Raw genomic sequence first — 24,415 nt, forward strand, 5'->3', positions numbered from 1 at the left:
GCTCGATGTGATGCAGTCTTTAAGGAATGTGTCAAGCTTTCCCAAAACTCTGTATTGTGTCAAAATAATCACGTTTTAGTCACATCCCAGTGGCGACGTGTATTGACACGTTGTATAATGGATTTCTTTCTTGCTTGTTAAAAGTACGTTTGAAGCAGATTTTAGTATTCGGTCAGACAGCTTTTTACTAAGTTCTGGTGAGCTGCGTCATCCTGACCTCAGATCAGGTGGACGACTTTTCTACAGAGACTGAGAAAGATGCCGACTGGAAACACTGCTTTCCATAACGCATCCGTAAGAAAGGTAGAACAGAAATTACACAAGCTGAATGTGTAGCTGATACATGGCAGAAAGGTCATGAAATATCCTCAACCTGAGCTCAGCTGTTTCCTGAACAGGGGAGGAAAAAGTAATGGCCTTGTGACAACGAAGGACATGGAAACTCATCACTAACTATTAAACTGTTAATTAAGGAGTCTAAAGGCTGACAAGAAGGCCAAGCTGAGTAAAGTGTCAGAATGAACAGAAGTGAAGCACATAATAAAAAGCCCATCACTGAAATAAGCCATTTGTTAATATATGTACTGCTAATCTGTCCCTGAAATTTCTTCTTTGCGCCATTTTTTTAAATCATAACCTCATATATTCAAATAAATCAGTTATTTGTGCTCCTGAAATTAAATCGGTTTGATTAGAAGTCCTTGAAACTCTCACTATGCAGCTTCTGTTATAATCATGCACACAGAAATAATCTATTTTTCCAAGAGTTGTGCTGGGGGGGGTGCATTAATATCTACAGACTAATACAAGACGTTCAGAGTTTAAAAAGTAGAAATGGAATATACATCTTGTCTAAACGGCACAGTTGCCCTGTATTTTGTTCAGATTTGAATCCTTAACCCAGCGGTGAGCCCGTGTGGTCATAGAAGAGTCCAAAGTACAGGAAGCTTGTGTAGCTTAGTTGTTCTTCACTGTTCACCCTGATCGAAGTCTCCCCCCCGAGCTGTTGATTTAAAAACGAGTTGTGTGAATGAATAATTAACTTGTTGCCTCATTAAGTCGGACTGAGAGAGCGGCTCCGTTTCATCTGGGATGTTTTGATGCTCGGTGGCTATCGGTAAGCACTTTTTAAATTTTTTTTTACTGAGAATTCACCAGCACGCTTGTTCCTGCTGTTTATATCAGCGCAGATGCTAATTTGGATTAAAGATGTGGAAAAAAAACCCAAAACCTTTTAAGATTGCAGGCAGATGATAAGTCTACAAACGTAATGACTAACTCGCCAACAGTGGTCTGTGCACATGATGCTTGATCAGTGAAAAGGAAAAGTCGTGGAGTTTTTTTTTTTTTTTTTGGACCATTTCTTGGTATTTTGTCATATTTATTCAGTATTAAAAATCTTCATTAGAAACTAAAGTAAGTCACTGGGTTTGAAAACTGACTGTGGTTTGCATGAGACTTTTTTTTTTTTTACATAAAAGCTTCAGTAATGCTGTTATTTCATGTTTGTGCGCCACTAATTGGAACCAAAATACATTAAAATATCCTTTATGTTGTATTAAAAGAAACCCCTGAGACAAAATGAAAAAGAGGCACATTTAAAAAGTGCATTTAACTCCTAATTCTCACTTTACATTTGACTTAAAAACAAAACCTCTGTCCAAGTCGTCTTTCTCGACCCGGTGTTGATTCATCGATCGGTTTATCTCTGCGTTTAATCAGAATCTGGATTTCTTACATTGCAAACCCTTTTTAGAGCAGCTCTTAAACATCTGTTTGACTTCTAAAGCGCTTTTTGAGCGTGTCATTTAATTTTGTGCTCCTTTGAGGGTGGAGAGATGGAAAACTCAACTGGAACCTTTGCTCAGACACTTTCTGTAACTTAGGTTACGATACAGGAAAATGTGAAGTGATGCATCAGAACTAAATGACAGAAGATGGAATAAACAACTAACAATTCTCCAAGGAACCAAAACGGCTTTGTTTCGTTTAGATTTACATGTCTGTAGTGAGTCTTTAACTTTATAATAAAGAAACATATGAGACTGTAGGAAATAGTTAAAAGTTTAGGCCTGGCTCAAAGGAGCCTGTGAACTGCATGATTAAAAATCGTTTAGCTGCATCCATGTTTGACAGCTGAATTCTAACTACAGTGACCTTATTTTAACCCTAATAAGACTGCAATAACCGACTGAAGCCATGTGGAAGCTGCTGCTCTGAACCACCTGAAAGCTGTTCTCTGCAAAACTTCGATGCTCAGGTGTTGGAACGCCAAGATTTTTGTGATTCGATTGATGCAAAGCCTTTGGTGTGACAGCAGTCAAAACAAGAAAAGATTTCCTTCTCGTCTCCTCCTTCCCACATTAAAGGGGGCTTAACGATCCAGTTAATTAAACGTTAAGGCACAAAAGTTGTGCGGGGCAGTATCAACCAAAATCCATATCCAGATATTTCACTTCAGTTTTATTTCTATATAGCACCAAATTACAACAAATCACCTCGGGGCACTTCAAAGATGGAACCCAATCCTAACGGCTATATACGATGTGAGCTTTCAATTCTTTTAATAATTGGGTTGAAATTTTAGCTTAAGTCAATACGGTCGCTCTTCTCTACTCTCTTCTGTTTTGGCAGCCGGGGTGAGGATGCTGCTGTTGAGGTGAGCAGCAGCTCGATGTGATGTCATTTTTTTACATTGGAAGCACCAGAATGCCTTTAATCTTCCTCTTTGTCACTCACATTAATATAAACTATAATTATTTATGTTGTTCTACACTCACTGAACAGCAGTGAAAAAGTAGGTAAAAGTCATGGAGGGTGTTGCCAAACAAGCGTTCCTCCCATATTTTGATCCCGTAGGACACATTTCTCTATTGTGGTTTGCTAATCGTATCTGGGTGTTGACTCTTTGCTGTAAATTACACTGCTGGGCGAAGACGAGGTGGTATTCTCGGGTAATAAAGCTGCTGCAGGACGTGAGCAGAGACTGTTCTGGCAGCATTTTTCCAAGTAGTTCCACATAAGTGTTTAAATGCAACCTGTAACAATGTGAGGTTATTTGTAAGTGCAGCTGTGTGTTGGTGACAGAAAATAATGGGGCTGCTCTGCCCAAAGCAACAAGCAGGCAGCATATGATTATCAGTATGAACCGTATCATTTTATTTTATGTACTGGTATATATTTACAGGTCTGTATATACCACCCAACCCTGGTACGTTCCCACAGACTGCTGCATCATGTCAGGTGAGCCGGCCCCTCCAGACTTTGTTCTGTTACACAAGAACCTGATCTTATTCAGGGTAAAGTCAACAGTTGAATTATTGTTGAACACAGAGCCGTGTCGGTGGATAAAACATCGTCCACCTCCAGGTTCAGTTACTGTTAACCTCCAAAGTCATGCAAGGAGAGTTTTCTTCTGGCATTTGGCATGAATTCAATCTAACAGCAATTTATTTTCAATTTACAAAGGCAATGTTCCATATCTTCCTGTGAAGTCGCATGTTGAAAATGTAGCCAGTTGTGTTCTCGAGTTGTTCTGAAACCGATCCAATTTTCTTGCCCGGCCCTTGTTTCAGTTGCTGTGAAGGCACCTCAGCAATCGCTCGAGTTAATTTTAGTAAACTTCTTCATATGTAAACTGGATTCTCACTTTGTTTCTAGTGTTGGATCATCAGCAACTGATCCATCTGGTTTCACCCAGTCCCAGACGTGAACAGAACCATCTGAGGCTGCAGACAGCAGCGTCCGCGGCCGCTCGGGATGCCAAACGTGGGAGGTGACAAAGACGGGGACGCAGCCGTCAGCCTGCTGGGATGAAACCACATGTCCACGATGCTGAAACAGCGGCTGAGCTTCCTGTAGCTCGCTTTTCCAGGCAGACGCGTCGTAGATCTGAACAACTCCACTGAAACCTGGCGGAGAGGAAGGTAAGAACGTCTTAAAACGTGTTAATTGAATAAATCTGTTTTTCCAAAGCTACACCTCCTATGTGTTATGGTTCAGGCTGGAAATGAGCTGTTCATTACCTAAAGTCAGGTTCGGACTATAAAATATTAAACATGCCAGGTATTCTGTGCGATAACTAGTGAACAAAAGGCCAACTTGCCTCAGGTCTGGGCCTGTGAAAATTAGGCTTAAAATCTACAGGAAGACTGTAGTAAGTAGTAGGAGCTTGATTCAGGTTGATTTGAACCTGATCAAGGGACAAAGATCATATCCATGTCAGTTTTTTTTAAAAGATTAAATTCAATTTACAAGTAACCAGCAACTATAATTATTATTGTCAAATATAATTTATCCATCCTGCACTTTGAAATGCATCCAGGTTTCTTCCTCTTAATAATAGTCATCCATCACTATGACAACCAGATGACGTAAGATGTTTCAATCCCTGACAATCAGCTTAGTGGGCCTCTCCATTTGGTGCTGGATGATCAGGTCACAAGAGCACAGCTCTAAAGACGTGTGTGAGCCCACATTTAGACCTGGTCACTCAGGCCATTCTCAGATTTAAATTTGTTTAATAGTCCGACTAGAATTAGCCTCGGGGCCAGCTGCTGGCCTGACAAAACTCAACACGAGAAGTCGAATTAGGAGATAAAAAGTTTGCTGTTTTTCTTCAGCAGTAATAATTAATTCTACAATAAATTTAACTGATCTAATGTCCAATGTATGCGTTTGTGGTTTTAGAGGAACTGCACAACTGGAAGAAGGACGTCGTGAGGAGCTACAGCCAATGAGAGCGTAGGAGACGGCATCAGGGAACCCAGCATGACGGACTCGAGAGAGGCTGCAGATAAACTAGGCTCATTAAAAAGGAGACGCCCAGTAACGACGAGACAGATCCAGAGCAGCTGGACTGTGCTCATGTTTAGCAGAAAGTGTCTCAGACCGCCTGCGACATCCATCTTAAGCATGTTTGCACCTGTGACGAGTTGTGTTTAAACTGACCTGACACAGAGATGCAGTCGGCCTGCGCTGGCGCCCACGACACGCTGACGTCATCCAGTTTGCAGCGGCGTGTTTGGACATCCAGCTGAGCCTGACACACGGCTCCTCCCAGATTCCTCAAGTCTGAAATCACTGCCTGTCCACAGGAAGACAGTCTGACAAGCCTGCAGCTGGACTGCTGTGCACCTACAGAGGCGTCCGTCCACCAGAGGACTGCTTCGCCTGAAGGTGCTGGTGGAGGTGAAAGCTGAGGAGCACCACACGTCCGTGTGTCTGCGACATAAACGCTCCCGTTACAGCAGCCGGCGACGAAAACCGAGTCACCCACAAACTGTAAAGAACTCAGAGGATCTGCTGAGCTGGTCTCTGTTGGGACAAAATAACAGTGAAACATCAAAGATATCTGAGCATTAGCACCATCAGTCAACTGTGCAGATTCAGCAGGTTCACCTAGTTCATACAGACTCTGTCCTGAGGTCAGCTCAGTCAGCTGGACGTCGCTGCTCTGAGCTCCGTGAAGGACTTGAGGCAGTGATGAGAGGCGAGCTGCGATCCTGCTGCCAGTCTCTGAAGCCTTCCTCCTGCCCTCGACGCTTCCCTTTTTCTTGATCACATCTGCCATTGGACGACAAGATAGCAACTGAGCTGGTGGTCAAGGCGGCATTATTCAAGAGCCCTGCTGCCCCTTTGAGTCTTAAATAGTCACTTATTTACCAGAACAAAAGGTTTGCATTCTCTCTCAATATATATATATATATATATAAAAACTATATACACACTAGTACAATGTTCTTTCTAAATAAACTGTACATTGTGATATTTCAGATTTTAACTGCAAATATTGGCCAAATTCATATGTGAAGTAATTAAATTGTAAGTCCTTGAGCAGGATGCCATTAAATGTAATGTTCATGGTTTGTTTATTTTCTTACCTGCTGTTAGATGGTGACGTTAGTTAAAGCAATAGAGCTGCACTAAGAAACTAACATTAAAAAATGACTAGAAATAGTATAATTTAAGAAACATTTCTAAATAGTGATGTGGATTTTTAATGATCTACAAGCTTTATTTGTCTGAACTCTGCAGGAACCTGTTCCCATGTGCTCCTCGATCTAATAATAAAGTTTCAAACATTACTGCTGAGAAGTGGGTTTTCATTAAACTCTCTGAATTAGTAGTTTCCATCCATCAATATTAGATAGAAATTGTGTGTGTGGTTTGTTCATCTGAAAGTGATCCGTCACACGAGGAGTTTCAGGTCAATAAAACTCACCGCTGTCGTCTCCTCCGAGGTCCCACACCTGCAGGTCAGAACTCCGCCCATCATTGGTTACAACACACCTGACGGAACAACGATGGGACAACTAAATCCTCCTCCCATCATAGATAATCTCTTGGATACAAGAACAAGACGTTCTTCTGTCCACACAAGCAAAGACTCGAACAGAAACAGCATCCCATAAAAAGTGCCTCTGCTGAGCCGCCACTAATTAATTTACATAGTTTATCTAATTATTTTCCTCATTAATCTCTTGGTCTTTAAAATGTCAGAAAACTGCTCAGCCACTATCATAAATAACCGGCTTAAGTAAAAGATTTACCAGCTAATTGTGTCGGCTTCTGTTGGGTCGAGGATAAAGACGGATTTAATGCAGTTTATCACAATCAAGCAAAGAATGACTGATAATTGGAAATGTTGCTGCCCGTCAGTTTCAGGTGAGGTAATACTACATCGGCAGTCCAAAAAGAATAACTTAAATGTTGATGAAAGATGCATTAGCTTTTCCCAAAGTCAGAAACTAACAAATACTTCAGGACAAACAATTTATGTACTTAGTGGAATAAGAAAGTGTCGGTATGTGGCGATTTATCAGAGTGCACCTTGTATGTTCTGTTGAATTCACGTTGCAAACCGTTAATAACTGAATAAATAAAATATACTCTTCCATTTTAACTTGTCACGATTCATATTGTGGGTTAGTTCATGAATTTACTTGAACGTCAAAGTTAATCCCACAGAGCTCAGACATCAGTTAAGGAGAGGGAGACGACTCGGCTGAATTGCCTCATTCTTACGTGTGTGCAAAGAACTCACCTCGTTCCTGGGATGTGTCTGAGGCAGTGAATGGGGCCTTCTGTGAAACCACCGTGGACAACTTTGAAATCCCGTTCTGCACAGAGACCCTGAACTCACCAACAGACAGAAGGCTCAGTGACACCTGGATCACCTTCTCATTATAATAAACAGACGCTGATTTTCACCTTGTTTTCATCAGCCAAAAGTTTCAGCGGCAAACGAAGCTCCAAAATTTCATTTCTGGACGAACTGTAGCCGGCGACACAAACGGCTGAAAACACAAAAACACACTAATAAATACAGAAAGTCTCAACATGAAATAAGATCTGAAGGTTTGATGCTGTACATGAGTGTAAATGTGTGGGAACATTTGGATGTCCAACATAATCAACAGTTTACAACACTAAATAAATAATAGAAATATCTAACAAAGAACTTCACATGATAACAAATTAACAAACAAAAATGTTTGTCATCTGGCAAAGCCTGATAACAATGATGATCGTTACGTGAAATAAATCCACTCACTCTTCCCTGATGTCCACTCGATGACCTGGGTGGGGTGTTCCAGCTGATAAACATGAAGATCTTTATACCTGCAGGACCCAGAGAACACATTTATGCACAGAAAACAGCCCGCTGACAGAAATGTAACAGAGAAACACAACTTTACATTGTGACGTTACCTGCAGTAACCTGGAGATTTGCTCATTTATAAGCTTGAAATCAAGCTTTAGAATTAACCAAGGGTGCCGATTACTCAGCTAATTACTGCACATATTTTTGTGCAACAATAGCTTAATTATCAAATGTGACATAGCAGAATTAAACTGAAAAGTCATGGACCTACATCCAAATAATGTGAGAGAAAATGCAGTTGAACAAAATACAAGTTTCCTCTTCCTTAATCCGTCATGTAAAACTAATCAAACTTGCCTGTAGTTAAGTGCAAATGATGGATTGACTTATTTTTACATCCACAGTCAGAGTTTCTGGTTTAGTTCTTTAGAATAGTACTTTAACTAAACTCCTAACTATTTGCCTGTAAACGGCTGTAATATTGATCAAGACAGTTGTCTGATTGTATGATTTAATTCGGCTTCAACATAACGCTTAAATTTTTATTTTATTTAAAGGTTTATTTTAAAAAAGTATCCAGTTTGGTCGTCACTCACCGCGGTTTATGTCGGAATTGGCGCAGCTGAAGTTAAAACTTAACGACATTGTTGCTACTTGATTAAATATGAGCAAGCCGAATTTAAAAATCAAACAATGCGTACAATTAACTATTTGGTTAGGTCTTTGTGATGAATCTTAATTTGCTGGTGAGCAGAATTACGAAACTTTATGGAAACCGCTTTGCAAGGCGAGCCTCGGTTGTTAGCACGATAAACAAGACGGCCTAAGGTAATAAAAGTTCACTCACGTTTTCAGGGACTCGATAAACCAGTCATCTAAAATATCATGTAACTCTGTGTCGTCCATATCTCCCATCAATTCGTGCTGCTCCACTTCCTCAGTCTTTAACTCAGCTGCTGCTAAAGTCCATTTAGACTGTTGTTGGAGGGCGACACCGCCACCTGCTGGTGTGGAGTTTCTGCTTGTTGAAAGCAAGACACCTAAGAAACCATGAAGAGGTTGTTATTGTTCGTTTTAGGGCAGAAATCTTTACTAACGTGCAGAAAAAGTGAAACAACTAACGAGAATATTTTCACCCGGATAAACAGAATCTGGGAACTGAGCGAAATCAAGTAATCTCTTGTTAAATCAACTTGATAATTTCAGAAATTGTATTAATTCTGACATGAAAAATATTATGAATTTCTTCATTTATTTTCCACTCAGTTTAGTAACTGTTTTCAAAGAAATGTTGGCAGACTTTGCTGCATGTATCGACAGAGTTAAGTCCTTCCTGATACTGATGCATAAAACATTAATGATGGTAACTTGTGTTGTCTGTTGTCTATAATTCAGGTCCAGTCAAGTTGTTTTAATTTTTCATTTTCCTTGATCCAACTGGCTGCCGCTTGACGTTTTTAATTTCATAATATTGCAAAAGGAAACATAACAAGTCTTATTTTTTTCCTCTCTCATAAGACAACAAAAATCAAATTTTCAGATAAATGTTTTAGCCAACTTTTCTTTTCTCTTTTAAAATCTGATTCAAATACTAGATGCAATCTTTAAACATTTTGTGACAGATGCCGGTGCAGCAATGTTATTAAAATGTAAAATTATTCACATTTTTCTCATCTTACAACAATGAAGTGTGGATAATTCGATCATACGTATAACTAAACAGTCAAGTTAGACAGACCACGCTGACAAGGAGGAGCCCCACAGAACAACTCAGATACAACAGAATCAATAACAGATTCTCTCCAGTTTTCTTGGGGCAATTTTTGATCATCTACTTTCTACAAAATGTGTTCAATTGAATTCAATTAACATGAAAGGGATCAAGGACTGAGGTGTCATGAACAACACTGTCCCCGAGGGGCAGGTTGTTGCTCAGCAGAACAAAACATCCATCAAACCAACTGAGCCTTCTTCACGGTCCTTTGAAATACGCTTGAAAATTTGCGTAATCAGCATAATCAGCGTAAGCGAAAATTAGTCATCTAGAACTGTGCTGAGATACAAAATCCATCATCCAGGATAAAAAGGGCAGGATCAATAAAATGGATGACCGTCATCTCTGATAAAATACGTGATTGAATGCAATTAAAAGTTGAGGAGAAATTAATAACAAGGCATAAAATATAGTATTCCCACTCTCAGTGGGATAGAATCAAATGGAGTAAGAGTATCTCTCGCACCGGCAGCATCCACACCAGACCTACACACAAACTGAAATAGATCCAGTTTTGTATGTACTCAAAAGCTCATCCCTCAATCTTCACAAAAGTTTATCACAACAGAGTACACACAGGTGGTCAAGACTTTGAGTGTTTTCCTCCTTTCCTTGCCTTGCGGATGGGACTTCCACCTCCAAAGGCAAAATGCATGAGAGTGCAAATTCAAAACTTAAACTGTGTAAGCATAAAATGCCCACACACAGACCTGTCCATCCATGGACCAGTCCAGGGAGTACCCCGCCTCTCTCCGAGTGGCAGGTGGAATAGGCCCAAGGCCCCCCTGTGACCCTAGCAGTTGATAGACTGATGTCTATACATGGATTGTTTTCAGAGTTATAAATAACCACAAGAACAATGTGTATGTGTGGTTCATTTTTGCAAACTGCAATGATTTTTACTCCCATGTATAGACGCCAGCATACAGATTTGGAGAGCTTCCCTCCTCCACCATCATCCTCAACACGGCAACCCCCTCCCCAAGGCTGCGTTCTCAGTCGACTCCTCTATTCACTTTCCACATACGACTGCAATCTCACTCATGACTCACTCCATATTCAAGTTTGCAGATGACACAGCCATGGTGGGGCTGGTAAACAACAATATGGAGACGGGAGGAGGTCCTGTCACTGATTTCCTGGTGCCACACCAATAACTTGATCCTCAACACCAAGAAAAAAGGAAATCATCATTGATTTCAGGAGAGTAATGGACACCAACTACAACAGTCTTATTATTCACAGGGAGGAGGTGGAAAAGGTCTCAAGCTTCAAGTACTTTGGTGTGTACCTAGCAGAGGATCTGACATGGGGAATGAACACCACGGAGCTGGTGAGGAGAGCAAACATCATCAACAAGGACTGCACACACCCTGGAAATGTCCTTGTTTAATACCCTCAGCCTTCAGGCTCGCTAACAGTACTGAAGGCATGTGCTTACGGGCTGAGGCAACTTTTTCTCTAGAGCTGTGAATGCACAGCTGGAAGGCTGCTCTTTAAAATCATGAATTTATTTGCTTTTTATTGACTTATTAGTCTTTTATCTATTTATTGCTGCTACATTATATTATTTTTTGGTTTCTTTTTATATGTGATGCTGCTAAGCTGACAACTGCTGTCAAACTGGCTTTCATTGTGTAGAAATGTGAAAAGATAAAAGAATCCAATTTCCGATCTATGAATGGATGTAGAAACACCCTGAAATTACCATTTCATCTAATAAAAAAACCCATTTACATCACAAGCTATTACAAATGTGTCCGACTCAATTCTGGAATCACAAACAACAAAGATAACTGAATAGGAAAAAGTAATGGATGCTATCATCTCTGAAAGTTTAGAGAATGAGATCCTGCAGAGGTAAAATTGACACAGTAATAAGACCACCAGCAACTACTGATGCACAAATATTGCACACAACTCCAGCTATTTACAGCTACCGCCTAAAAAAATATGATGGAAACAGGCTCAGTGAAACTTTGTGTTGTTTTCTGAATCATTGAACATACGGCTGCATACTGCAGATGTTTATTTGTAGAGCTATTTTTTGCTAAGGTTAAGTGGTGCAACGTGCCAATCACACTACCACACAATTAAAATTCAGACTATGGCCTTCAGTTTTATTTCTGGTCATTCTTAGAACTGTTTGCATCATCATGCATTTCAAGAATAAATCATGCAACACTGTAAAACAGCCAAAAATATCCCAACAGGCCCATCTGGTGTGTGTAGAGGCGTGTGTGGTTATGATGGCATCATTTTAACATGATTTAATGACGGTAAATACAATGCACTGTGAGGTTACTGTGCTTTGACGGCACATTTATCAACATGTGTCCTGCTGCCCTCAGGTGGCTGCCGAAATTTCAAAAACTGACACACATGTTGATATCTTAAGTGGATGTAACTCTCACCTTTGTTTGGAACCACTATAACACAGAGTTGAGAAGATTCATATGAGTGTCATATACACTGAGACATGTCCCCAACATTTTTCAAAATGGCAAATTTTGTCCCCATCACTTTTTAAAAGCATAATTTGTCAAAAGATATTCTGTATATTCAAACACGTCTTTATGCAAGTGACATTTCCAGGAGGATACTTTGAGAAAGGCTGATTTGCACAAGAAAACACTAGGATGCAAGTGCTTACTGTTGATAACCAGCGTGGATGTGATGTTCTGTAGTTCATCAAGGGAGGAAGATCTCCCTCAAATGTGAGAGACATTAACGTAGTCACCTTAAAGTACAAACAGTGAATTTTAGTTAGTGTGCAAGCTTCCAGATGACCTTCCAACTGGGCTTTCAGTCCAAAGTAGAAAAAAATTAGAATGTTTTCTCATGGCTATACCCTTCAAATTAATGATTTTTCATTATTATGAATAATTGACTCTTGTAAACTCTGTTTCTTTACCTTTGTATGCAACATATAATTATACAGAATTTAAACAACAAGGGAAAAAAAGGTTAACATCTATAAGTGAGTTCAGTTTATTATTTTCAGCTAAAATGCCACAGCTGCCCTTCTGTAATTCATACAAACCAAACAGAGCTGGCTCAGCACCATATCAAATAACCCTTTTCACTGCTGATCCATTCATATATACACTGATCCGGCTTCATTGTGCATTGCTGTTCCATTTGGAAGTACAGATGTGGAACGGTAACAGACCTGAACTGGTGTGTGTGGTGAGCTGCCACATCAGTCAGCTGACTCTGCAATGACATGCTGCTATTTGGAGGAGCACATGGATGTAGCACTGAGTCACCTCAGTTCAGTCTGAATGGAACAACCAAAGGGGTACAAGGATGTCTTCTGTCAAAACGGCTTGTATGTGCTTACAAACAGAAAGTTGGTTTTGTGAAATCAGCTGAGTAACACAACCTCCTTTAATGTGTTATATATATATTAATATGGAGGAGGGAAAAAAAGGGGAACTTTTAATCCTGGATACACCAGTGTAATCCTTTGAAATGTCTGGAGAGGCCCTAACTTTTCTCAAACTTTTAATTGAATAAAAAAATAAATACTTCACCACAGACAGATTTAATGCTCATCTGACACAAATAGTTAAATAAAGTGGTAGCCTACCACTTAACAATGGTTAGAGGATGCAGTTGTCTTAAAAGTTAACACTGGTTTAAATTGATGCTCTCCCTGGTGGGAGCGACTTAATGCAAATAGAGGAGTTGAGTGTATGGAAATTGGGAAAAGAGATTTGAGACCTGTGACTACTTGCACTAAAGGCTCAAAGGAAAATCAGCAACAAAAATAAACTTCAACGCCTCAAGCCTCCTCTGGTCTTACAAACAGGACGCCGGTGCACAACAAAGACACACCAGTCCAGCCTTGAACAGGCAACGTGAACGTTTTTCTGAATTTGCTGTATAAGGATAGGAAACGTGGACCAATAATTCTTATAGTGTCTGCTTGGAAAACAGAGTACTAGTAGAAAGGCATCTGCAGAAAGATGTATTCAATGCTTACGCACAACAAAGTAAGTTACTGAGAAATTAACAGATACAAACCTCTTATCCTATTTTCCAGTTTTTACATATTTAACTCCTGTCCTCGTGCCTTAGTCCAGGGAGGTCCACATCCAGTCCTCGAGGGCCGCTGTCCTGCAGCTTTTAGATATTTCCCTGCTTCAACACTTCAACACGCAGAACTTAACAATCTGTTGAAGAGATCCATTGAATCTGAAGCAGGTGTGTTGAAGCAGGGAAACATCTAAAATCTGCAGGAAAGCAGCCCTCGAGGACCGACTTTGGACATCCCTGTCTTAGTCCGTCCCAGAGATGTGAGCAGAAGAAGTTGGGCAGACACAAAAAGAGAAGGTAAGGTAACATGCATTTAACCACTTGAGACGTTCTTGTTTCTGTCATTTCAAACCAGCATCAGTTATATATGACATGTGACAAAGCTGCATCATCTACAGCATCAAAAACTATTGCTTTCCTGAAATGAGACAGACATCTTTCGAAATGTTTTGCTGAAAGCGATTTCCTGGTCAAATACAGTAGGACGGAGGAGACGAGGAGGCACAAATCAGACAAATGAGATGAGCCTAAAGCTATCTGCAGAACACACCCTCTGATGGCATTTGAGTCATGTAGATCCAATCTGCACTCGGTTATTTGTTCAGTCAACATTTCAATATGGTCAGGTTACTCAATTCTCATAAAACAGCACACATTAAAGACCTTATAGTCTTTTTTCCTTATAATTATCACACTAATGAATGCAAAATTAATGAATTTCCCCCTGGGGATTAATAAAGTATTTCTGATTCTGAAAATAGCCGAACTGTTGAACTGCTTGCCACTTTGGGACAAACAGCAGTGCTCTTTTTTAAGTTTCACATGCTGGTCTGCGTGCCACTGTGTGTTCGTTCTCAGACTTTGTATTTGTTTTATCATGCAGAAATGAAAACTGCATTTAATGTCCTCAAGTAACTGAGACAATAACATCTGCATCTGCTCAGTCTCCTTTTGGCAGAGAAAAATTGGATTTTTATTACATAATCAAAAGAATCCAATGCTTAAGAATGAAACCTACCAACCATCAGGCGGCTCCCTCTTGGCCCCGGTTCTCTTCCAGATAGATTGGTGACAGTATCCTGCCCACGCCATGCAGTGCTCCATCACTGCAGCTGTCGTTTTCCTCCTCTTCATCCCCCTCTTCAGCAGCCCTGTCATTCTGTTTTTCCTGCTGTCTGACAGATGAGAATCTGAGTCACATTTATGTCACTCCATCTTATTTAGGAAATATAGAACTCAGCACAGTAAAAATGACATGAAAACATGAACAAATGTATGCACTGCTCCCCTGGAGCATTGAACCAACTCATTAGACAGAGAAGTTATATATTTCAGGCATGCATTTAAGTGTCTTGCTCTAAATCTAAAACGCACTTTATTTCCCAGAGAGAACCAAGTGACAGCCCTGAATCTTTGGTGATTCTAACCCTGACCCAGAGAATAAATTCTACAACACTTTCTTTCAGTGTTCCTGAAGCAAACTTTATTAACCTCCTGGTTTAAAGTACACAGCAGACTCCTCATCAGGTCTCCTAACGGTTATGTACGCATGTTAACTAATTTTAACAGAGTTTTGAGATAAGATTTTGTTTTGCCACAAGGACTGAAATCAAATTGAATTAATAAACTAGGAAAAGCTGTTCCTGTGAAACAGCAGTGAGAATGCTGATGAACTGAATGGGGATAGCTGATCATGCTAAAGAAGCTGAAAATATAAAAATTTTAGCAGAAAATTGACTCAAGTTTTGTTGTGGAGAAAAGAGTGGTCGGACTCGTCGTGGTCAGCCTCTTATGGGGAATTTATTGAACAGACCGTCACAGTGACATGTACAAAGGTCCGAAAGGTAATTTTGAGAGGACCTGGATGAAGGCAGAAAACTACAGAAAAGAATTCAGGAAGATGAGAAACACTGCAGAAAAAAATGTGAAAACTTAACAAAAAATTATTTGCTGAGGTTTCAAAAGGCCTGAAATGTATTTGTGAAAGGACCTGGAGCTAGATGAAGGCAGAAAACTAGAGAAAAGTGAAGAGAAATGCAAAAAGGACTGGCAGTTGGAAGGGTCTGCTGTGATTCAGAGGCTTCTAATTCAAAAAGTGAAGTCCTGAAGGCTATGAAAGTCACATTGGCTGAAAGAGGACAAATTCTCCTACGTTTTAATGCCAAAATTATTTCTGTGGCTTAAAGATTTTGGAAACAGTGACAGGTTACAAACTTTTTTTTCCTGAAGAATCTTTCTGTATTCTTCCACTCTGTCAGTTGGAGCCTCCACTGTGCACATGAACATTCTGTGTCACTCAGTGAGTCTACATGATGAGATTAACTCGATTATAGCTATAGTTGGGTTATGCTCCTTATATGAGCAAGGATAATTATCCTTCGTTACATGGTGGTGAATGAATCGAATCACTGGCACAAAGCATGCAATACTGCAGTACATAGGCAGCGCTGTACCCATTTCAACTATCGTTAATTGAGCCACTTCCGGTTGACGTCTTCACCACCACCAACAACAAAACTAAGGCATTCGAGAAAGATGGCGAACGAAGAGCAAGATGAAGCTACATGTTTATGTTTATGTATTTATCAGACGCTTTTATCAAAAGCGACTTACAAATGAAGATATAACAAGCTATATAAAGCTAACAATAAACTACATAGAAGGAACTCACTAGTCTGACTATGTCAGAGGTGACAGAGTAGAGATAGGGTGCAGGCATGGTACATCCCTCTACATTTGTGATGAGCATGGTTATGGCACAAACGCGATGCATAACAGCACATTCTCCATCGCATTGTTTGTTTCTTTCTTACGGCGGCGACAAAAACAGTAATATCGTCTCCTTTAACTTCCGGGTGACGATCGCGGGAAAAAGTCTTGAGCATGCGCAGAACGCTTGATCCGATCCACTGTTGTCTCCAGGCACGTTAAGTGGGCAATTGGATCAAGTTATCTCAGGGTCTTAATTCAATCACAAGTAACCCGATCCCATTCTATTTCTTGTCGGATTAAGCTTGGTACATGAGCTGAATAACTCAATCTTATTGTAATTTAGGCATTAATCCGATCCGATTGCCTGCATGTAACCGCTCTGACTGAAATGCATTGTAAACTCAGAAATCATCAAGGACTTTACAAAAATTTTTCAATTGTGATAGTTCAAAATTGGCTGAAAATTTTAAGAAGCTCCATTATTCAGTAATAGCTGAATGTCTTGTGACCATTTTAGAGTTTGAATGGTGCTTCTAACTGAAAGTATGCTGAAGTAGTTAAGTTTGAAAAAGGAGAATTTTTAGTTTAATGATTTGAAAGGATTTAACATTACTTTTAAAAGGAAGGAAAATTTGCACAATAGCCTTAATATTTCAAAAAAACGTCATGTCCAGAAAGAGCTGAACGTTTTTGTGCAAAGATGGTTTAAATAGCTTAAAGTATGCGGAAGTAGTTAAACGGCAAAAAAACTTACATAATAATGAAACAGGAAAACATGCTTTACAGCATTCTCACAAGAGCAGTTTCTCATGAGTAGGTTTTGCTGCCACATCAGATTTACAATCTAGATGTACAGTTAATGTGTTGATGTTACACATCGACTCATCGGGGCTTTTCTGCAACAGTACTGCAAGTTCACACACTGAGAACAGCAGCAGCCAAATACATTTGCCCAAGATGTATAGTGTAATTCACATCATACGGGCTAGAAGAGGGGGAGGGTGATGAGTTTGGAGGCAGTAAATGTGATTTTCAGCTGAATGCCTTGAGGATGGTTAACTATGTGAAAACAGAGGGCAAACAGTAGGACAAGGGAAGGTTTAAATATGCTGGACTAAAGTATGAACAGAAGATGGCAACATATCTGTGAAGGTTTAGTGAAACTCATCCATCCGCCAAGGAGAAATGTTTCGGGTTTTTCTGCATGACCAGTTCTTTATGTTCTTTATATTGTTCACATTAAGTTGGAGGCTGTCAAAGCACCACTATCTGAAGTGAGGAACAGTATTGACAGGTTGTAACAGAGTTAATATTACGGTTTAATTTGAGCAGGAAGTATTTGTAGTATGTAGAGACAGGTGACAAACTTTTCTTTCTAGTTACGTGCCATTTTTTAGGTTTGAATATGCAGTGTCTTTATTTTACATTCACTGCAACTAATAGAAATGCAGAACAAACATGGTGATGATTATGCAAATTTTAGGGGCCTTAGGCTTTTTACTGTTGTGGTTAAGTGGCTGAAATGAGGACCCGCATGCACAAAAACTCAGAAGGGCAGCTGAGTAAAGAGCAAAGGATGAATTTTAATAAACTTGCTGGTGGTTCAAAACAACAGGTGCTGCAGGGCAAGACTTCCAGAGCATTAACTACAAGAATCCCCAAAAAGCAAGCTGACAGGACCGGAAATAAACAGGGCTCTAGGGAGGACATGTACAGAGGTAGGACTAATCAAACACTGGCGTGTGGCAATCTGCAAACTACGACCTGATGCTAGTCAAAGACGGAGGAAAGAAAAAAAAAATATCTGGATTGAATAAGGAAAGCAAGTCTGAGAAAATAATACACAAAGACAAAAAAATAACAAGACACAGGAGTGTCTTTAATAGCTCACCTATCATTCATATTAAATGTGAAGACTTCTTGCGCCGCCAAATTGAATTCTGGGTACACTATTTCGTTTTGCCAGCGCTCGGCAGTCAGATTGATGGACTGAACGCATGTCTAATTTATGACGAATTTATATAATTCCAAAGGTCAGGCTGACCCACTGTCATGTGTTGACATGTCACACCTGTGTGAATCCTGCCAAGCCAATTATTCTTAATGGGGTGTGTGGAGCAATGTACGGTACACATGTGCCATGATGAGCGACACATTCTCACACAGTCAACAGACGCAATGAATGCATCCAGGCATGAAAGGAGAAATTTAGGAAAAGGAAAACTTTGCAGTGTCATCCTGACCCTGGGAACCACTATCTGAGAGCAGAGTACACTTCTGCTGTGTGTTGCAGCATAAACTAGAACATTCAACGCCCTCTTCTTTCTTTCAGCATTTGTTTTTTAAGCACAAAAGGCATCTTTTTTGCTGGCAATTTATACACTAGATATATACTGGGGACTCTCCACCAGCTAACAATGAAATAACATGCTAGAAGTTTAGAAAACTATTTAGCACCTTATAAATTTATTGACCAGCATGCTGAACTCAAAACATAAGTTGTATTCGGTCTGAAAGGGCCAAGATGAAGAGTAGAAGCAGGTTTTTCAACAAAAAAATATAACCACTGTGCATACAAAGAGGGTTTACAGCTAACTCAGAAGCCAAAGTCAAATTTGAATATTAGTGGTGAAAAATACTGGAAGCTTGATCTTAAGAGAGCAATTAAAAACAAAAAAACACTCCCACCAAAGTGGAACCTTAGTTCCACAGGAGGCCCTGCCACTTTTTGCTCATGCACACATTCAATTTAAAATGCAGATCAATCATTCTTTTCAACTTTAAGATACCAAAGCATGCAAACTTAAACCAGGGAGAATTTTTACAATTGAATCCAACAATCGAAACCCAAGAGGACATGCAGCTTCTGATTTAAAAACAAGAAACAATCAAAAACAACTAAACATCCGCGTCTTAGATGCTGGATCATCTATTGAAGCCTGATCATTTGATTCTCAAAAGACGCCACCACAAATCCCAACACAGCAGTTCTGTGCTCACCGAGACAGTCAATACTGTCTGCTCTGAACCAGAACTGGCTGCACATGTAATTGCATGCTAGACGAACTTGAGACCAGCACATTATCTGGCTGAAGAGAAAGGCACTTAACACACACAACCTTTGGTCTTTGAGCAGCAAGTTATTAGTGATCAGTTTTTAATTAGAACACCCATCTAATTCTCAAGTTTGGAGAGCCACAATTTAGAGAGAAAATAAATTCAGAAGCCATTTTATTCCTCACCTGGATACAAATGTTCTGCATGGGACACATTTTAGCTACCGGTATTAGAGCTACTGGGTAAAAAAAACAGGATCCGAAAAGGGTTGAGTTGAACCTTGCAACTGATTACAGGAATGTTTTGATTTTCTGTGACGACAGGCTAATGTTTTCATCAAAAAGTGCTAAAGCAGTTTAGATGTATCCAGAAAAGCTCTGTTTTATCGCAAACAAATCCACAGTATGAGTCTGAAATTTGTGTGTACCAGGAGACCTGCTGGAGGTGTAAAACAAACACTATTTACTGTCAGACCCTATGTTAATCATTGCTACGTTGGCAATGCATAAATATGCACATCACTGAGTTTAAGGAGGTGCTCGTTTCTTTTGCTGTGCGATGTTGCAGATTTTAATAAAGCCAAAGGAAAGAATCTGACACACATCAGCGGTGGGCTGCAAAAAGACAAGAGCAGATCTATTGTTTCTACAAAGTTATGACTTGCATTTGGTGACATGAATTAAGACATGGCCAGCATGCATGTCTTAATATATTCTCTCATCCTCACACCTTTATGTGAACTACATCTACATTTTGCCAGTTTGAATGATAAAAATGTTTTGTTCTAAATGATGCAACAGATCTAATGCTGTCGTGTTCATGGTTGCCGCTGACATAAACACAAACGAGGCACAAGAGGTTTTCTCTGAATAATTAATGCTTCTGGAGTAAGTTTAAACATTTCTGATAATAACAAATCTGCTGTCTTTCAGCTTCCTGGAGGATACTGGGGTGGATAAACTCCATGTTTTATGAGCTACCGGTGGTGATGTGATCCAAGTTAAAGTTACTTTAAAAAAAAAAGTGTTTTATAAACTATATTATATGAAAAGTAAGTAGGCTTGGAATGAAAAGCTCAGAGCTTCATTCAGAAGCTCTGAGTATCCTTAGCTCTGACACCATGATGTACTTATGTTACTGGACAGTTTACCAACTATGGGCACAATAACAGAACTCAGCGCAACATGTCACTCTGCCATTACAATTACAGCACAGGAGACATACTGGAGGTGTATCTGAGCAGCTGAAGAAAAAAAAAACATTTCAGCTTGTTTAACAGTACCCTGGCAGGTTTTTCCACTAACAATGGTTTCATTGCCCTCTCAGTAACAAGTGTAACTGTCAACTGTAGAAAAACATTCACTTCACCTGGGTTTGCCATCTCCATCGCTGCCTCTTTACTGACCACTGTGTCAGTCTTGTGTCAGAAGGAGAGGAAAACTGCAGCTTCATTGCAAGACAGGTTGAATAGTGCTGGCTTCCTGTGAAGAGCAGATCATATGCCAAGTTAAAGCTTCCTGTTGATGTGGCTGCAGCAGGTCAGAGCAGTGCTACGTTGAAAGAAATATGAAAATGTCACCAGATCTGACCAAGTAAAACTGCTGTCAATTATTCTTCACAGAAAAACACAGAGGGTTTCACTCAGCCAAGAAGCAGGCACATTCAGCTGCCCTCAAATGAAGTGAAATGGGCTCAGGAAGAGTGCTCAGCTGGCTTTACTGTGCACATCTGTGAAGGTGGGGATTCACCAAGTGCAGCTCATGCTTGCTTTAGCTTTGTATTCCCCAGATTTTCTTATTTTTCTAAAGTCTGTTTCAGTTTGTTTCAGTTCACACATACTGAACCATTTCAAAAGCACGTAAAAGGCTTTGAGATTAGCTAAACTGTTAGCTTCTTAGTATATTTGAAGTAACTGAAATTTACCCATTTACATGCAGGCAACTTATTAGATAGTAGTTGAAGCTACAATAGTAAATAAAAATGACTGGCATTTGCTTTTATTACTTTTTATTATCCTATGTAATGATAGTGGTGAGCAAAAAACTTCTGACTGGATGAATCAGTCAGCAAGCAATTCCTCTGCTGAAGGAGCAAAAAGCTGCTTAAAACAAAATTTAAAGTTGGGGTTTCTATCTGACTTTACTGGCTGCATTTGATAGTTTTTCACCTGAGGGTGAAAGTGACAGCAGGCCATTATTCCCGACCACTGCATGTGTTGAATTTAAGCAACACCATTTGGTTAAACTGTGACAGGGCAATTAACATATCACATTTTATACTTTAAACAAGCTCCAACTACCAGCTCTAATCTGTAACAGAGCCAAACCCAACACAACAAAGAGCAGCCAGCTTCATACTGACATCAGAGAGATCTGGCACACTTCTCCCACTGCTGTTATTTCACACTCGCAGCAGGAAGGCCTTTGTTCTCCTCAGATATGATAATTGTCAGACTATCAACGAGACGAGCCAGAGCTGTCTCCAGCTGAGGATCAAGCATCAACAATCCCAGCAGCTACTCTAACTTTCTGCCAAAAAGCAAAAAAAAAAAAAAATGTGTAGTACCTCCACTGCTAAACCTCTTCAGTGTCAGATTTATGCAAACAATGTGAGAAATAAGTCCCATCTACTCTACATATATATCTTTTTTACTGCATTGAACATGGGGTGTTATGCAAACTGTATGTAGATATCCACTATGCCAATTAAAATGTACTGGAACAGAATCTAATTGGACCATCTTGCAGTTCTAAATTTCCAGAACAAAAACAGCCTCATAACCAGATCAGATGAAACAAAAGAAAAAATAGCTTGAAAGACTAGCAAACTTTGTATGGCAGCTATAATGGCACTGAAGTTTCAGAATGCTAGATAGTGCTCTGATCAATGTGTAACAAAATTCACATTAAAGAGCCTATATAATGCTCATTTACAAGTTCATCTTTTTACTGTAAACCTTTGAGGTGTCCATTTGAACAGATGAAGGGTTTCAATACATAAAAAGCATGTTAATATTCTCACGCTGTATGCTGTGTTGCACCTCCTGTTCCCCATCTGCCTGAAATGCTTTGTTTTATCTCCTGTCTCTATTAGACATGGTGTGCTAGAGAATAAAATGTGCTTTAAAACATTTGATGCAGCTACAGCTTCCTGTCTGGCTGTAAGGGAATATTGTCAACTGCTTCCCGTTTTAACTGAGTTAGCTTAGGGCTGATATGATTTTTTTATTTTTTATTATTATTTTTTAAATGGGAAAAAAAAGTTAAACTCAAAAATCTATAAAAACCTGTAGAGTTTGTGCTATGACTTCTAATCTCAAACAGTGGTGGCAGTTTCCTCAGGTGAAGTAAAACTTGGTCTTTTTTTAAAAAAATTAGATAACTACACTGCTCTTGTCATGCAATCAATTCCTCACAGCTGCTTTCATTCAAAGCCGGTATGTTTTACACAACCTTCCTGCACTTTTCACAGTAATATGAACGGTTATGATAGGACACAATATTGTGGTGTTATACCTCACTTGATGCTCTGTCCAGTGTTGAATGGCACCGGTGCGCTCTCTGTTACTCAGAGGCAAACCTCAAGGAAGCAATGAGGAAAATTAACATAAAAATGACAGATGTCTACATGACTGAGTGTCATTGCTTCAACAGACAGTGTCTGTTAATCAAATGACCTTGGATGCAAGGAAGAAAAAATACAGTGATCGGCAAAACTAAAGTGACCATTTTCTCTACAGGCATTCAATTATTCAGTTTGAAACTCAGTTTTCACATCCCGTCATGAAACGATACCTTACAACAGCTTAACGTTTGCTTTTTATCTGCAGCGCTACACTGACAATAAGAAAATCTTTATACCACAGAGTCTCTAATAAATAAATCAGAAAATTCTGTCTGGGTCTGATGTGGATGTAAACACCGTGTTTACACTTTGAAAACAATGTCCTCAGTCACCATTAGGTCATTCTGATTGTGGAGTACAAGCGACTTTCTAGCTAATTTTGTCCGATGGGATGATGTAGTGACACAGCAGTCTCTGATACAGTGGCAGCAACACAGTGTGCACAAGATTTAAGTAAATGTAAAAACTGTCCACAGCTACTGAACGTGCTGCTGAACACTAATGCAGGAAAAAGGGCACCTTCTAATGAGATGATGCACATCCACACACTAATGATGTCAGTAGTCACAAACAACAGGTAGGATATACCACCTCTGTTTGCTTCTCCCTGCAGCTCAGGAATCCCTTGATTAAAACTTTATCTCTCTCTGGAAGAAACTAAAGACTGATTAAGAACCCAACGGTGGGTTGATGTGTTCAGCAGTGAAGATTGTCTGATTAACAAATGTTGGCCGTAACGCATTTCTGTTTACTGAGAAACAAAATCTCTCAGTAAAGCTTTCTAATATATATGTTTTCCATAATAGCCAATATGCACTCCACAGTGACATTTCCAGAGCATCATGAGGACTCCATCAACAGTCTGAATGTTTCTATTTTTTACAGCTTTTGCTGGATCGAATACTCCCAAAAGCATCAAAAGTGAAATTATCCACTATTTGGAACAGAAATGTACCAATTCCTCTTCTTTGGGTAGCTTTTGATAAACATTTTACCGAGCCTTTTTTTTTAATTTTATTAAAACCTTTCAAAAATGTGAGAGAGGTTAAAGTTCTTCAGTCAGAAGAGACTAAAGCAAACGATTCATTACTTGTCATTGGATTTGTTCATAGGAAGAAAATTCAACATACGAGACTCAAACCTTTAGATTAATTTGGTTTAGTTGTTTTTTTTTTGCACTATTCAACTGTACCCGAGGACATTAAAAAACCAAAATACCTTTCAAATGCTCCAACATTTCCCTTCCTGGCTTTAGACCTAGAAGTAACAGCAAGCCGTAACAGAAAAGTGAACTTGTGAAATATACAAAGCTGTAAGACTGTCCAAGTTAAACATGAAGTCAATTTGTCATTAGCTAAATTGTTGAGGTTTTGGTCTGTGACACAATGGGTCGAATGGAAAAAGCCCACAAAAACATACTGAATAAATGCAGCTCAACATAACTGTGCTTGTTTTCATCCTGATCGATAACTCAGCTCACTTTCATTTGTGGTAAATGAGCAGTATTCATAAAGCACTTTTTAAATGTAGTTGACCACTCAAAGCTCTTTACACCCTTAATGAATCATTTCACAGCTGCTGTTACTCTGTAGGGTTTTCTT

General features: G+C 39.5%; 1 protein-coding gene and 1 long non-coding RNA gene across 3 annotated transcripts; one reads left to right on the top strand and one right to left on the bottom strand.

Moving 5' to 3' along the window:
* The first annotated feature begins 984 nt into the window (after positions 1-984).
* On the top strand, positions 985-4,957 carry LOC140316061 (uncharacterized). The gene is made up of 4 exons (XR_011917311.1): positions 985-1,117; positions 3,188-3,243; positions 3,661-3,926; positions 4,690-4,957. It is a non-coding gene; the product is annotated as an uncharacterized lncRNA (long non-coding RNA).
* Positions 2,710-13,562, bottom strand: wdr73 (WD repeat domain 73). Of its 2 annotated transcripts, XM_072393744.1 has the most exons (10): positions 13,410-13,562; positions 12,034-12,120; positions 8,454-8,646; positions 7,556-7,623; positions 7,213-7,298; positions 7,046-7,134; positions 6,224-6,291; positions 5,401-5,565; positions 4,951-5,316; positions 2,710-3,911 (listed from the first exon to the last, which is right to left on the bottom strand). In XM_072393744.1, exons 3-10 carry the CDS (start codon positions 8,519-8,521, stop codon positions 3,646-3,648), a joined length of 1,176 nt encoding a protein of 391 aa, XP_072249845.1. In that variant the 5' UTR covers positions 8,522-8,646; positions 12,034-12,120; positions 13,410-13,562; the 3' UTR covers positions 2,710-3,645. The 2 variants fall into 2 exon arrangements, with proteins under 2 accessions (XP_072249845.1, XP_072249846.1); XM_072393745.1 differs by lacking the exon at positions 13,410-13,562 and having other exon boundaries at positions 12,034-12,122.
* Positions 13,563-24,415: the final 10,853 nt, after the last annotated feature.

The sequence above is a fragment of the Leuresthes tenuis genome, unplaced genomic scaffold, assembly GCF_036924035.1.
Source record: "Leuresthes tenuis unplaced genomic scaffold, fLeuTen1.0.hap1 SCAF_10, whole genome shotgun sequence".
Taxonomy (NCBI): Eukaryota; Metazoa; Chordata; class Actinopteri; order Atheriniformes; family Atherinopsidae; genus Leuresthes; species Leuresthes tenuis.

Bases quoted from the DNA above. Each gene is read 5' to 3' on its own strand.
- wdr73 (XM_072393744.1), bottom strand. From the start codon at position 8,521: ATGGGAGATATGGACGACACAGAGTTACATGATATTTTAGATGACTGG. The intron at 7,299-7,555 runs GTGAGTGGATTT...TTGTGTTTTCAG, and splicing joins CGAGTGGACATCAGGGAAGA to CCGTTTGTGTCGCCGGCTAC. The intron at 6,292-7,045 runs GTGAGTTCTTTG...TTGTTCCGTCAG, and splicing joins AGACACATCCCAGGAACGAG to GTGTGTTGTAACCAATGATG.